This window comes from Heterodontus francisci, chromosome 7 (assembly GCF_036365525.1).
Source record: "Heterodontus francisci isolate sHetFra1 chromosome 7, sHetFra1.hap1, whole genome shotgun sequence".
In the NCBI taxonomy this organism is placed as follows: Eukaryota; Metazoa; Chordata; class Chondrichthyes; order Heterodontiformes; family Heterodontidae; genus Heterodontus; species Heterodontus francisci.
In genome coordinates this window covers 2,140,129-2,156,646 of record NC_090377.1, presented here as the reverse complement: position 1 = coordinate 2,156,646, position 16,518 = coordinate 2,140,129, and the positions used below count along the sequence as shown (strand labels likewise).

At 50.6% G+C, this 16,518-nt stretch overlaps 1 protein-coding gene across 1 annotated transcript in view; it reads right to left on the bottom strand.

Annotated features, from left to right (window-relative positions):
* Positions 1-16,518, bottom strand: part of atg9a (ATG9 autophagy related 9 homolog A (S. cerevisiae)) — a 107,303-nt gene that overhangs the window by 75,781 nt on the left and 15,004 nt on the right. The window contains exons 2-3 of the mRNA XM_068034703.1: positions 8,528-8,717; positions 212-255 (exon numbers count right to left, since the gene is read on the bottom strand). Coding sequence (XP_067890804.1) covers positions 212-255; positions 8,528-8,630 — 147 coding nt within the window. The 5' untranslated portion in view covers positions 8,631-8,717. The remainder of the gene's footprint in view (positions 1-211; positions 256-8,527; positions 8,718-16,518) is intronic.

Below are 16,518 nucleotides of genomic sequence, written 5' to 3'. Positions count from 1 at the left end.
ACTGGCAGACCCCAGTCAGTGCAGAAATCTCGAACGTACTCCCTTCAAATCACCAGACATGTTTTAATCGCCCGTAGCCTTGTTTCCATAAACTCTCTGCCACTGAAGCCATCTGTTGGTTTTGAACTGATGACTGATACAAGCTCAACTGTGCTCTTTGTGAGAGGCTGATGGAACAGACTACGGTATTAGCAACAGTTCAAAAGGATATTCTGGAGAAGAACAGATCCAGGTTTTCAATGTGATGCCATGGAGCTACAGAGAATGAAAAAAAAAAAGAGTCAGAGATTATTAGAAATCTTTTGCTCATCAATCAGCCAGGAGACAACTGAAGAAGATTAAAGTCAATTTTATTGGGGGAGGGGATGAAATTAGATTAAAGACTTTTCGAAGATAGGGGACAGAGAGTTTGAGTGAAAGGTAATTTCTCAGAGTGGGCGGTGGTCTTCCATTGGGCTCTGTTCTTGGATCACCTCTGTTCATTGTCAACATCAATGATTTGGATACAGGGTTAGCAGAATGGATATGAGTGTCAGTGAAGTATCCTCAGCATCAGAGGAAACAGCAAAGAGATACTGATATGGTGGAATGGACAAAAAGATGGAATTCAATATGTGTAACTGTGTGCTAAATGTCTAAGTTATTAGTGCACTTAAAATGGATGGGCGAGTTGGGGGAGTAGAGGGAGCTTCAAGTTCACAACACATTAAAAGCAGGTTGTTAACTGGAGGAGGACATAAAACATTAATGGATTACCTGGTTTCTGGCAAGAGGTATAGAATATAACAGCAGAGATGAGATGATGAATAAGCCTACAGTAGGAGACAGTATAGCATTGAGCCTCAAATAGGATGTTGAGGCAAGAGAGTTTGGGAGGGGGGGCGGTGGGGGAACAGCATAGATTGACTGGGATGTTGCCTCGTAGGAGAAAATATAAATTCAGAGAAACATTTGAAAAACTGGGGCTGTTTTCATTAAAATAGAGATGAAAGTGTGATTTGAAAGAGAGGTTTAAAATCAACAATGGGATAGAGAAGATTGATAGAGACTGTTTCCAAAGATTGGTGGGCTAGAATGAAGGAACCTGGATACAACATTAAATGCAAGTGATTTAGGACAGAAAAGAGAATATCTCCTTAAACTGAGGGTTGAGGGGCCATGGAATTCACTCTCAAAGTTATTACAGAATCAGAGGCCAGAGGAACATTGAAGAATAGGCTAGGTGGTTGTTTGAAGCAAAGGCATGAGGACAGGGTGACCAGAAGATACAAAGTAAGAGTAGGAGGAGGCCATTCAGCACCTCAAGCCTGCTCTACCATTCAATAAGATCATCGTTGATCTGATTGTGGCCTCAACTCCACTTTCCTGTCTGTTCCCCATAACCCTTGACTACCTTGTAGATCAAAACTCTGTCTAACTCAGCCTCGAATACATTCAATGATCCAGCCTGCACTGCTCTGAGGCAGAGAATTCCAAACACAAACAATCAAAGACGAAAATCCTCCTCATCTCCGTCACAAAAAGGGAGGCCCCTTATTCTGAAATGCTACCCTCTCAGCTCTAGATTCCTCCACCAGGGGAAGCAGCCTCAGAATTGTTACAGCACAGAAGGAGGCCATTCGGTCTGTCATGTCTGCACCAGCTCTCCAAATGAGCAATTCACCTAATACCATTACCCGCCTTCTCCCCATAACCCTGTACATTCTTCCTTTTCAGATAACAGTCGAATTCCCTTTTGAAAGCCTCGATTAAATCTGCCTCCACCACACGCTCAGGCAGTGCATTCCAGATCCTAAACACTCACTGAACCTGCCTCCACCACACTCTCAGACAGTGCATTCCAGATCCTAAACACTCACTGTGTGAAAATATTTTTCCTCATGTCGCCTTTGCTTCTTTTGCCAATCACTTTAAATCTGTGCCCTCTCGTTCTTGATCCTTTCATGAGTGGGAACAGTTTTTCCCTATCCACTCTGTCCAGACCCCACGAGGTCCTCATAGAATCATAGAAAGATAAGATAGAACCACAGACACTTGGCCCATCGTGTCTGTGCCAGCCAAAAAACGATCCACCTATTCTAATCCCACCTTCCAGCATTTGGTCCGTAGCCCTGCAGATTACGGCACTTGAGGTGTATATTCAGACTCCTTTTGAACGAGTTGAGGGTTTCTGCCTCAACTACCCTTTCAGGCAGTGAATTCCAGACCATTGCCACCCTCTGGGTGAAAAGGTTTTTCCTCATCTCCCCTCTAATTTTTCTACCAATCACTTTAAATCTATGCCTCCTCGTCACTGACCTCTCTGCTAAGACCCTTCACCTCCACTTTATCCAGGCCCCTCAAAATTTTGTATATTTCAATCAGATCTCCCCTCGGCCTTCTCTGTTCCAAGGAGAACAACCCCAGCCTATCCAGTCTTTCCACATAGCTGCATTTTTCCAGTCCTAACAACATCCTCGTAAATCTCCTCTGTACCCTCTCTAGTGTAATTACATCCTTTCTGTAATGAGGTGACCAGAACTGCACACAGTACTCAAGTTGTGGCCTAACCAATTAGTTATTTAATATTTAATATTCAGGAAGAACAGGCAAAAAGGGAAGAGGAGGGGTAGTGTTATTAGTAAAGGAGGAAATCAATGCATTAGTGAGGAAGGATATTGGCTCGGAAAATCATGATGTGGAATCTGTATGGGTGGAGCTAATAAACACCAAGGGACAGAAAACGTTGGTGGGGGTTGTCTACAGGCCCCCAAACAGTAGTGGAGATGTAAAGGATGGCGTTAAACAGGATGCAATAAGGGTACAACTGTAATCATGGGTTACTTTAATCTACATATAGATTGGTCAAACTAAATTAGCAATAATACTGTGGAGGATGATTTCCTGGAGTGTGTACGTGATGGTTTTTTGGACCAATACATTGAGGAACCAACTAGAGAACAGGCTATCCTAGACTGGGTATAGTGCAATGAGAAAGGATTAATTAAAAACCTTGTTGTGCGGGGTCCCTTGGGGAGGAGCGACCATAACATGATAGAATTCTTCATTAAGATGGAGTGCGAAGTTGTTGAATCTGAAAGGAGGGTCCTGAATCTAAATAAAGGAAACTACGAAGATATGAGGCTTGAGTTGGCTATGGTAGATTGGGGAACTTTACTAAAAGGGTTGACAGTGGATAGGCAATGGATAATATTTCAAGAACGTGTGCATGAATTATTCATTCCTGTCTGGCGCAAAATAAAACCGGAAAGGTGGCTCAACTGTGACTTACAAAAGAAATAGGGATAGTAATAGATCCAAAGAGGAGGCATATAAAATGGTCAGAAAAAGCAGCAAGTCAGAGGATTGGGAGCAGTTTAGAATTGAGCAAATGAGGACAAAGAGGTTGATTAAGCGGGGGAAAATATAGCATGAGAGTAAACTTGTGGGGAACATAAAAACTGACTGTAAAAGCTTCTATAAATATGTGAAGATAAAAAGATTAGTGAAGACAAATGTAGGTCCCTTACAGTCAGAAACAGGGGGAAATTACAATGGGGAACAAAGAAATGCCAGAACAATTTTATGTCTTCACAAAGGGGGACACAAATAACCTCTCAGAAATGTTAGGGAACCAAAGGCCTAATGAGAGGGAGGAACTGAACGAAATCAGTATTAGTAAAAAAAAAATGTGCTAGGGAAATTAATGGGGTTAAAGGCTGATAAATCCCCAGGGCCTGATAATCTACGTCCCAGAGTACTAAAGGAAGTGGCCCTGGAAATAGTGGATGCATTGGTGGTCATCTTCCAAAATTCGATAGACTCTGGAACAGTTCCTACAGATTGGAGGGTGGCAAATGTAACCCCACTATTTAAAAAAGGGAGGGAGAGAAAAAAACAGGGAATTACAGACCAGTTAGCCTTACATCAGTAGTGGAGAAAATGCTCGAGTCTACTATTAAGGATGTGATAGCAGAACACCTGGAAAGCATAAACGGGATTGGACAAAGTCAGCATGGGTTTACGAAAGGGAAATCATGCTTAACAAATCTACTGGAGTTTTTTGAAGATGTAACTAGTAGAACAGATAAGGGAGAACCAGTGGATGTGGTGTATTTGGATTTTCAGAAGGCTTTTGATAAGGTCCCACATAAGAGGTTAATGTGCAAAATTAAAGCACATGGGATTGGGGGTAATATACTGGCATGGATTGAGAATTGGTTGACAGACAGGAAACAGAGAGTAGGAAAAAACTGGTCTTTTTCCGGGTGGCAGGCAGTGACTAGTGGGGTACCACAGGGATCAGTGCTTGGGCCCCAGCTATTCACAATATATATTAATTACTTGAGAGAGGGAACTATATGTAACATTTCCAAGTTTGCAAATGACACAAAGCTGGGGGGGAATGTGAGCTGTGAAGAGGATGCAAAGAGGCTCCAATGTGATTTGGACAAGTTGGGTGAGTGGGCAAATGCATGGCAGATGCGGTATAACGTGGATAAATGTGAGGTTATCCACTTTGGTTGTAAAAACAGAAAGGGAGAATACCTAAATGGTGATAAATTGGGAAAGGGGGAGGTGCAATGAGACCTGGGTGTCTTTGTACACGATTTTCTGAAAGCAAGCATTCAGGTGCAGCATGCAATTAGGAAGGCGAATGGTATGTTGGCCTTCATTGCAAGAGGATTTGAGTATAGGAGCAAGGATGTCTTACTGCAGTTATACAGGCCCTTGGTGAGACCACATCTAGAGTATTGTGTGCAATTTTGGTCTCTGTATCTGAGGAAGGATGTTCTTGCCTTGCAGGGAGTGCAAAGAATATTTACTAGGCTGATACCTGGGATGGCAGGACTGACATATGAGGAAAGATTGGGTCAGCTAGGCCTATATTCACTAGAGTTAAGAAGAATGAGAGGGGATCTCATAGAAACCTATAAAATTCTAACAGGACCAGACAGGCTAGATGCAGGAAGGATGTTCCCGATGGCTGGGGAGTCCAGAACCAGGGGTCACAGTCTCAGGATACAGGGAATGCCATTTAGAACCGAGATGAGAAATTTCTTCACGCAGAGGGTGGCGAACTTGTGGAATTCTCTACCACAGAAGGCAGTGGAGGCTAAGTCATTAAATATATTCAAGAAGGAGATAGATATATTTCTTAATCCGTAAGGGATCAAGGGACATGGGGAGAAAGCGGGAACAGGGTACCAAATTACACGATCAGCCATGATCTTTTTTGAATGGAGGAGTAGGCCCAAAGGGCCGAATGGCCTACTCCTGCTCCTATTTTCTATGTTTCTAGGTTATACAGTTCCAGCATAACATCCCTGCCCATATATTCTATACATCGGTTAATAAAGGAAAGGATTCTATATGACTTCTTTACCACCTTATCGACCTTCAGGGATCTGTGGACATTCACTCCAAGATTCCTCACTGCCTCTACACTTGTCAGTATTTTCTCATTAATCGTGTATTCCTTTGTCTTGTTTGACTTCCCCAAATGCATCACCTCACACTTCTCCGGGTTGAATTCCATTTGCCACTTTTCTGCCCATCTGAACAGACCATCAATATCTTCCTGCAGCCTACAGCTACCCTCCTCGCTATCTACCACACGGCCAATCTTTGTTTCGTCTGCAAACTTCTTGATCACGCCCCCTACATTTACGTCCAATTCGTTAATATATACCACAAAAAGCAGGGGACCCAGTACTGAACCCTGTGGAACGCCACTGGAAACAGCCCTTCAGTCGCTAAAACACCCGTCAACAATTACCCTTTGTTTCCTGCCACTGAGCCAATTTTGTATCCACCTTGCTGCATTTCCCTGGATCCCATGGGATTTTATTTTTTTTTAACCAGTCTGCCATGCGGCACCTTGTCAAAAGCCTTGCTAAAATCCATTTAGACCACATCAACTGCACTACCCTCATCTATCTTCCTTTTTACTTCATCAAAACATTCGATCAAGTTGGTCAAACAAGATCTTCCCTTAACAAATCCATGCTGACTATCCTTGATTAATCTGTGCCTTTCTAACTGACAGTTTATTCTGTCTCTCAGAATAGATTCCAATAATTTGCTCACTACTGAGGTTAGACTGACTGGCCTGTAATTATTCGGTCTATCTCTCGCTCCCTTTTTAAACAGAGGGAAAACGTTCGCAGTTCTCCAATCCTCTGGCACCACACCTGGATCCAGTGAGGACTGGAAAATGGTGGTCAGACCTTCTGCTATTTCCTGTCTTGCTTCTTTTTAACAGCCTAGGGTACATTTCATCTGGCCCTGGTGATTTATCAACTTTCAAGGATGCTAATCCCATTAATACTTCCTCTCTCCCTATGTTTATCACATCCAATGCTTCACACTCCTCCTCAACTACAATATCTGCATTGTCCCCCTCTTTTGTGAAGACAGACACGAAGTATTCATTAAGAACCATGCCAACATCATCCGCCTCTAGATAGGTTACCTTTTTGGTCTTTTATGGGCCCTACTCTCTCCTTAGTTATCCTCTTACTCTTAATGTACTGATAAAACATCTTTGGGTTCACCTTGATTTTGCTTGCCAATCACCTCTCCTCTCATTCTTTTACACTCCAATGAGTGTAGGTCCAACCTGTCCAACTCCTCCTCGTAAGACAGTACCCGGGATTGGAATGGTGTTTATATGGGGGATAAACATCAGTACAGACTGGTCATGCTGAATGGTCTGGCTCTCAGAGTTGTATGCAAAAATTGTAGGTTGATTACCAAAGGAAATATTCACTGTGACACCAGAACAAAGCAGCTGGGACAGTTGATGCTTCAACTCCCGATCACATCAGTTATGAAGGGGCCTGAGATTGATCAATTCGATTAAGGGCATGCAGATGGTGCAATGTATATATGGATTTTTAGAAGGCATTTAATAAGGTGGGTGCTTCATAACAGACTTTAGAAAAATTCAGCTGGATAGTATGAGGAAATGTAGCAGAGTGGATAGAGAGTTGGTCAACAATGAACAAACAAAGAGGGAAGGTGGAGGGGTGAGGCTTGGATTGGAGAGAAGGTGGAGTACTCCAAAGATCAGTGCTGAGTCCACTCGAACTGCGTTATGTAAGTAGATGATTTGGACTTGGATATCGAGAACACAAGCTAGAAATTTGTTGACTACAAAAGGAGGAGGTTTGGTAAAGAGTGAGCACTGTAAAAACTTCAGAACATATAGTCAAGTTGGTAAGTTGGGAAGGCAGAGGGCAACTGCAGTTTCAGGCGGGGAAGTGAGAAGTGGGAGATAAAATAAGGACTGGGAGTGAACACTGACTGGAAAGTCACTGAGTTGGGTGCAGAAAAACAAGGGAACCCAAGGGTTCACATCTATAAACTCGCTGAAAATGCAAGATCAGGTGGTTACATGGCATGGACTGCAGAGACACACATGGTCACCCTCACAAGAATAATTAGGGATGAGCAATAAATGCTGGCCTTGCCAGAAATGCCCACATCCATGAACAAAAAAAAGACAGGAGCTGGGTAATGAGGGATGGGAGAATAAAAACAAAAAATGTTGGAAACACTCAGCAGGTCTGGCAGCGTCTGTGGAGACAGAAACAGAGTTAACGTTTCAGGTTAATGACCTTTCACCAGAACTGGGAAAAGTTAGAAATGTAATAGGTTTGGAGCAAGTGAAAGGGGGAAGGGAAGAAAAAGAACAAAAGGGGAAAGTCTGTGATAGGGTAGAAAACAGGAGAGATTAAATGACAAAAGAGTTGGCTGTGCAGGGCCAAAGGGAGTGGTAATGGGACAAATAAAGAAACAAAAGATGTGTCTATTGGAGGTGCGAATGGCAGAATGATGAACTGTTGTCATTTGAAAGCAAAAACTAGAGCAAGACCAAAATATGCAAAGAAAAGGAACAAAATGTGGACAGATTACAGTATAAAACTGCTAAACTCAATGCTGAGTGCCGAAATTGAAAGATCAGGTGATGTTCCTCGTGCTTACATTGAGCTTCATTTGAACACTGCAGGAGGCCGAGGAGAGAGAGGTCGGAGTGAGAGCTAGGTGGAGAATAAAAAGTGACAGGTATCCGGAACCTTGGGGTCATACTTGCAGACTGAGTGGAGATGTTCCACAAAGCAGTCACTCAAACTGCATTTGATCTCCCCGGTTTAGTGTCAATTGCATTGAGAGCAGCAAATACAGTATACTAAATTGAAAGAAGTACAAGTAAATCACTGCTTCACCTGGAAGTGGTGTTTGGGGCCCTGGGCAGTGAGAAGGGAGGAGCTAAAAGGGCAGATGTTGCATCCCCTGTATGGAAAGGTGCTGTGGGAAGGGGAGGGGGTGTTGGAGGTGACAGAGGAGTGGACCAGGGTATCAGAGGGTCTCTTGGGATTGTTGAAAGGGGAGGAGAGAAGATGACATGTTTGGTCAAGGCATCACACTGGAGGCAGCAGAAATTGTTGAGGATGATCCGTTGGAAAGGGGCTGGTGGGGTGGAAGGCGAGGACAAGGGGAAATGTATGGCGGTTCTGGAGGGAGGAGACAATGTTCAACTTACATTTGCCGCCATCAGCCACATGAACCAGCAAATCTTCCTCCCCAGGCGGAGAGTCAGTGTAGGAGGACTGCAGCCGCTGGTACTCAGTGGTGAACTCTGCCATCTCACACTTCCATCCCTCACCTGCTGCCAGACACTCGCATCATTCAGTGAACGAGAGGACTCTCCACACACTCAGCAATGCTCAGACCTGCCGCAAGAACAAATGATCAAATAACTTCAACAAGCCAGTGCAGTCACTGTTTCCACATCTCCCATCCCAGTCCCCATTCACTTTCAGAGATATTAAACTGCTTTGATAAACAAGGCCTGGTGCTACAAGTCTAACACCAAGAACTGACCAGAAACTGAACTGGAGTAGCCATATAAATACTCGAACTACAAGGGCAGGCGAAAGGCTAGGAATTCTGCAGTAACTCACCTCCTGACTCCCCAAAACCTGTCCACCATCTACAAGGCACAAATCAGGAGTGTGATGGAATACTCTCCACATGCCTGGATGGGTGCAGCTCCAACAACACTCAAGAAGCTTGACACCATCCAGGACAAAGCAGCCCGCTTGATTATCACCCCATCCACAAACATTCACTCCCTCCACCACCGACGCACAGTGGCAGCGTGTGTACCATCTACAAGATGTACTGCAGCAACTCACAAAGGCTCCTTGGACAGCACCTTCCAAACCCAAGACCTCTACCAACTAAAAGGACAAGGGCAGCAGATGCATAGGAACACCACCACCTGCATGTTCCCCTCCAAGTCACACACCATCCTGACTTGGAACTATAGCACTGTTCCTTCACTGTCGCTCGCTCACAATCCTGGAACTGCCTTCCTAACAGCACTGTGGGTGTACCTACACCACATGGACTGCAGTGGTTCAAGAAGGCAGCTCACCACCACCTTCTCAAGGACAATTAGGGATGGGCAATAAATGCTGACCGAGCCAGCGACGCCCACTTCCCAAGAACAAATAAAAAGCCCAACTCAAAGCTCAGATCCAGAAACACAACACATGTGGACCTGTTGTGGTTTGGAGAGCAACAGAACTTCAACAACCCTCGCAACAGGAAGCTTTACTCTGTGTCTAACCTGTTCTTTTAAATTAAAAACAGAAATAAACAAAAACTCAAATTAAAATGCCATTTTCGGCGTCGACAATGCACTCCAGTCCCAGCGGTGCCCACCGGTCACGGAAGGCCTCAAGCGTACCAGCGGACACCGCATGCGCCTTCTCCAGGGACACCCGGGCGCGAACGTAACCGCGGAAGAGGGGCAGGCAATCGGGGAGGACGGAACCCCCGATGGCCCGTAATCTGGACCTGTGAATTGCCACCTTGGCCAGGCCCAGGAGCAGACCGACGAGGAGATCCTCCTCCCGGCCCAAGCCCCTCCGCACCGGGTGCCCAAAGATCAGGAGCGTGGGACTGAAGTGCAGCCAGAATTTGAGGAGCAGCCCCTTCAGATACTCAAATAAGGGCTGCAACCTCGCACACTCCGTATAAACGTGGAACACGGACTCGTCCACGCCGCAGAAAGTACAGGCGGCCTGGGAGTCCGTGAACCGACTTAAAAGTCTATTGCACGGGACTGCTCTGTGCAGCACCCTCCATCCCAGGTCCCCGATGTAAAGGGGGAAGACTCCCGCGTAGAGAGAACTCCATCGGGGTTTCCCCTCGCCGCCAGATGGCAACGTGGACCGCCAGGGCGTGTCCAGCCGGCTGACGAGGGCGAGGAAGTGGAGAGTGTGCAGGAGCAGCCGGTACAGGAAACCTCTCCGCGCCGATTGGAATGGCACGGAGGGCATTTCCGAGAGGCGGCTCGGGTTGTGCGGGACCGGCTCCCGAGGAGGGTTTTGGGGCCTGGGTCCGATGAGCAGTTCCGGCCAAGCGGGAGTCAGCTCGGCCTGGATCGCTCCGCACTCCCAAGCCCCCTCGCCACCCGCAGTGAGGGGCGTCCCGGGGGTTTCGGCTACTCCTCCGCCCGCCGGACCGTCCCCGGAGCCGGCCGCCCGGACAGCCGAGGCGCTGTCCTCCGCCGGCGGGGGAGCGCCCTGACTGGAGGCGACCATGTTCCAGACTCGGAATAGATCCCGGTAAAAGACAGGCAACTCCCTCAGAGAGGCGCGGCTAACGGACTCCACCGGGAGCTGCGTGTCGTCTTGAAGGCAGTGACACTGGCGGAAAAAATACGTCGCCAGCGCACACCATCTGGGAGGGCGCTCGACGTACAGGTATCTCTGCAGGGTCCGAAGGCGGAGAGTCGCAGCCTGGGTGCGGACGCACACCAGCGACTGACCGCCCTCCTCAATTGGGAGACTCAGGACCGCGGCAGAGACCCAAGTGTTTCCTCTTGCCCCAGAAGAAATCGACGAGTTTCTTCTGGATCTTGGTGGCAAATACAGGGGGCGGGGCCGAAGTGACCAACCGGTACCACAACATGGAGGCCACCAGTTGGTTTATGACCAACGCTCGGCCCCCGTAGGAAAGCACTCGGAGCAGTCCTGTCCAGCGCCCCAGCCGAGCGGTGACATTCGCCTCCAACTCCTGCCAGTTTGCCGGCCAGGCTTCCTCAGCGGGGCTAACGTGGACTCCCAGATAGAGGACGTGCGTGGTGCTCCACGCAAAAGGTGTCATCTCCTCCGGCAGGGAGTCCACCCACCACTGACCAACCAGGAGTCCAGAACATTTCTCCCAATTGATCCTCGCGGAGGACGCGGTAGAAAAGGTCTGCTGGCAGTGGCGTATCCTCCGCAAGTCAACGGGATCTGTGATTGCGAGGAGCACGTCGTCGGCGTAAGCCGAGAGGACGACCTGCATGGCCGGCTCGCGCAGAGCCAATCCCGTCAACCTCCTGCGAAGCAGGCACAGGAAGGGCTCCACGCAGATGGTATACAATTGGCCGGACATGGGGCATCCCTGACGCACTCCTCTCCCAAAGCGAAGGGGCGCCGTCAAGGACCCGTTAACTTTGACTAGACACTCTGCGGCGGCGTATAAAAGTCAGACCCGGGCCACAAAATGCGGCCCGAGTCCGAAAGCGCGCAGAGTCCCGAAAAGGTAATCGTGATCCACCCTGTCGAACGCCTTCTCCTGATCGAGAGAGAGAAAGGCAACCGACTGACCAGTCCTCTGGGAAAGATGGATCAGGTCCCGGACCAGGTGGATGTTGTCCTGGATGGAAAGGCCCGGGACCGTGTAGGACTGGTCAGGGTGGATCATGTGGGCCAGCACGGAGCCCAGGCGGGTAGACATAGCCCGGGCAAACATCTTATAATCCGTGCTGAGGAGGGAGACCGGACGCCAGTTTTTAAGCAGGCGGAGATCGCCCCTCTTCGGCAGCAGGACGATGACTGCCCTGCGCCACGAGAGGGGCATCTCCCCGGTCGCCAGGCTTTCCCCCAGGACCCGCGCGTAATCGTCCCCCAGGACGTCCCAGAACGCCCTGAGGAACTCCACGGTCAACCCATCCAGCCCTGGGGATTTGCCCCTCGAGAGCTGGTGGAGGGCGCCAGTCAGCTCCGCCGTGAGCGGAGCCTCCAATCCTTCGGCGCCCTCCGGGCTGACCTGCTGCAGGTCCTCCCACAAAACTCTGCGCGCATCCTCGCTGGACGGATCCGGAGAGAACAACGCACTGTAATAAGTACGGACCAGGAGGCCCATTCCCTCCGGATCCGTGATGGAGGATCCGTCGTCGGCCAGCAGCTCGACGAGCTGCTTACGGACCCCCCGCCATTTTTCCAGCGAGTAGAAGGGTGAGGCGCGGTCCAAATCTTCCAGGATCTGGATCCGCGACCTCACGTACGCGCCTCGGGACCCTATGAGCTGCAGGTCCCTCAGCGCGCCCTTCTTCTCTTTGTACACCTGCCACAGGGCCGGGTCCACGACGGCATGACCAAGGCGGGACTCCAAGTCGAGCAACTCCCTCTCAATGCGCCCGATCTCGGCTTCCCGCCTCTTGGTCGACCCCTTCGCGTACTCCTGACAGAAGACGCGGATGTGAGTCTTGCCCACATCCCACCATAGCCTCAAGGAGGGGAAGCCCCACTGCTTCCTTCTCCAGTCGGCCCAGAATCGACAGAACGAGTCCCGAAATCGCACATCCTCCAGCAGCCGGTTGTTAAAGTGCCAGAACGCGGACCCCGCCCGCGTGCGTAGCGGAGTGAACTCCGCCCACACCAGGCGGTGGTCCGAGCACGGCACCAGCCGCATGGAGGCCGCCGAGACGCGGGAGACGTACACCTGCGAAATGTAGAGGTGGTCGATTCGCGACCCCACTCCTCCAGACCTCCACATGAAGGCGCTGGAGTCGGGATGTAGATTCCGCCAGACGTCCACCAAGTTAAGGGAGCTGATCAGTCCCCTCAACTTCTCCACCGACGCTTGGCCACGTTGGGGACCGGAGCGATCCCCCACCTCGAGGGTGCAGTTAAAATCCCCCCCAAGGATGATGCACTCGCCGCTATCGATGGAGCTCAAGAGAGCGGACACTTCTTCAAAGAAGCGCGCTTGCAACGCGCCGGGCCTGGGCGCGTACACGTTCACAAAGTGGAGCGGCACGCTACCCAGGCGAACGGCGAGGTGGAGCAAGCGGCCCGACACTAGCTCCTTGACCCCCAAGATCTCCGGCTGAAAAGTCGGGGCCAACAAGATAGCCACCCCACTAGAAATAGGGGTGAGGTGACTCATGTAGACCCCACCCTGCCACTCCAGGAGCCAGGTGGCTTCGTCTCCCGGAACGGTGTGCGTTTCCTGCAGAAAGCTCACCGCGTATCTCCCTTCCCTGAGGACTGAGAGATTGTGAAATCTGCGGTGAGACCCCCTGCTGCTGTTGATGTTGAGGCTGGCTATGGTTATCTTCGTGTCAAAGGTACTTAAAACCCGTCACCAACAGCTCACTGTGAGGAGGGAGCGGAAGTGCACCTGGCCTTCCACTCCCCCAGCAACCCATTGAGGAACACATTAAACCAGCGCCTCTCAACCAGTTTCACGCCCGCGCGCTTGCCCGTTATCTTCAGGGCGGCACGGACGGACTGGATGGTCAGCGCCAGATTCGACCAGCGGTCGAGGGCCAGCTGAACTTTATTGCGGCAGCCCCTGCAAACCGCGAGGAAATCCCGGAGTTCCGCCATCGGGATGAGAGGAGATTCGGTGGGAGGCATGAGTGACTCCACCACCTCACTGGCAATGGAATCAAGATCATTCTCCGTGCCCCACAGCGAATCCCCATCCTCCTCTGGGTCGTCACCGCCAGCGGCTGACACATCCACCACACACTGTGGGGCGGACGTCCCGGCCGCGCCAGCTGGTCCCGCCTCCGTCACGATCCCACCCCCAGGATCGATGGTGCAGGATTCCTCTCTGGGTTCTATTGTAAAATTGGAGCCTGTGGGCGCCAGCAGCCCAGGACCCCCCTCCACCTCCGTCCCCAGGCCAATGAGTGGTCCAGGGGAGACATAAGATCCCGACTCCGGAAATCCAGCCGGAGCCGAGACCGGAGGCGGTGAGAGGAGGCCATCTCCCGCTCTGCCAGCACCCACAGGTCCAGCAGATGGGGCAGCATTCTCAGTTCTCACCGGGTCGGGTGTCTCCTGGTTGGTGGTGGACTCCGGCTGGGAGGGCTGACCCTCCCCTTCATTCAGGGCACTCGACCCAGTAACAGTGGCGGAATGGGTGGCGTCCCCAGGCTCCCCCACAAGCAGGGCCCCACTTACTCCTTCAGGAGGGGCCTCATGTACCGGGGCCTTCCCTTCCCCTCCATCCTGAGGAATAGGGAGCTCCTGCCCGGACTTTGTAGCCTTGGTGGTGGCGGTAGAGGGAACCTGAGGATCCGAAACAGGAGGCAGCTCCCCCCCAACAGATGGGCCCTGCACCTCAGGACCCTGTGTTATTTCTGTGGAGGGGTGCCTTCTCCTCTTTTTCCCACTAGGGCGCGGAGGCTCAGAGACCTCCATGTCATCAGAGGCCTCCGCACCCTTTTTTTCCTTTTTAGTCACCCTGGGCCTGAGCCCAGCCCTGGGACAGGTGGATTCCATGGGAATGGGCTTTGGGCTGAGCTCAGGCTCGGGTTGAGTCAAAGTGTCCAGGGAACGCGCCTCAAGATGTTTCTTTTTTCCCCGCGTCTTCCTTCTGCTCGGACGGACGCTCCCCTCCCCGCCGGAGGCTGTGAAAACCACAGCCTCCGGAACCGACTGAGCGGCGTCTATTGGATGTGTGGGGGGAGTGGGAGGAGGTGCTGTGGAACCACTCTGGGCCGCCGAGGTGGAGCTGGTGGCCGGGAGGTTGGGGCAGTTCTTACGAACATGCCTCACCCCCTTGCAGACGTGGCACTGCGCCCCGTCCGAGGTCCAGAAGACGCGGTAGGCCGTCCCCTGGAACTCCACATAAAATTGGCCCTCCGTGTCCTCCTCCCGCGCCAGCTGCATAAATAACTGGCGGCGGCGGGAGTAGACATGTTGGAGGCTGTGCTCCCGAAGACCAAGCCGGACTGGGGTGATCCCCGACCTCACCTCCCCCAGATGGTGCAGGTGGGGGAGGAGGAGCTCACTGGGAATGAAGGGTGGGACGTTGGACAACATTATCCGATGCGCAGTGGCCCCCAGAGGGTCCACTGGCAGGAAGATCCCCCCCACAGCAAGCCCCTTACTCAGGGCCAGGGACACCGCCCGCTCGGTCCTCAAAAAGAACACAGCCTTCCCATACATCTTTGAGGCCGCAACAATGGCCGAGGGGCCGACAACCTCGGCCATTGCCTTTACGCAGGCCTCAATAGACATGTTGAGGTGGGGATAGCTCTTCACCCCATGGCTGGATGTTATTAATTTAAAGGGTGACGGGGCCACGTGGGCAGCCACAGAAGCTGCAGCTGCATAGGTAGTAGAGGGCCCCGCCACCGGTGATGAGGGGCTTGCCATGGGTCTAAGAGCTAAACCCACCCCAAATTGTGGGCTTGCACACCAAATATCAGAGATTTACAGAAAAAATTGAATATGTATTAAAGACAAGCAAACAAACAACAGGTTAGTGGAGAGGCTGAGGTAATAGAGGAGAGGCAAAGGCAGGCTGTATGGGATGTCTTGCTTTCTGGAGGTGGTGCTCACAGTACACTTAAAATAGTCTTTGAACTTGGTCTTCCGGTCTTCTGGTTGGGGGAGTCGTCTTCACCTGGGTCAGCTGAAACTGCCCAGGCACTATCTATCCCCTTCTGTCTGTTTAGCCGGGCAGCTTCAGCTGACCCAGGCTTGGCAATTGGGGTGGGGAGGGAGCTTCCCTGTGTGCTTTTGCAGCAGCACAGATTCCTGTTGAATTGGCAGCCCCACCCCTTGTTGTTCCAGCCACTTGTTCCTCCCCCAACAGTCCAAAGTAAATTACTGGTGTTCAGCACCCACCTCCAGACAAAGCCTTGTTTCCAACAGAAAAAGAATGTCGCTTTCTTCTCTTTTAAAGGCCATTGTTGTTGGAGTTTTCCTCTGCTTGTTTGTAGCTGCTCTCCCTTGCTCAGTGTAGCTCCTCTCTCCACCTCTGCAACCTCCAACTGCCACCAGCACTTTCAGCTGAGGCTCGTTGCTGCAATCAGCAGTCAACACTCCAATTGGACAGCAGCCAACCCCGTGCTGTACCTGTCCTGGGAGTGTTTGATTGGATATCTGCGATACCCCAGAGGGAGGCAGTGGGAATGTGACCAATGATCCCTCCAGGCCATGCAGCAACCCTGAAGTTCCCACACAGGCTTCTTTAGGTTACCACGCACATGCAGTTGTGCAAAACGATTTAAAGGTTCCGTACACTAAAAAGAATTGGCTTTGCACAAAAAAAGTAAGTACATTGAGTGTAACTATAGACTTCAGGGAAGCAGAAAAAAATGAGGTTGGTCATCCCCTGTCAGGTGGACAGAAAGAATCAAAGAGCAGGAAAGTTCTACTGGTGTCCTGGGCAATATTTATCCCTGACCCATTATTACCAAAACAAATGATCTGCTCAGAATAACACTGC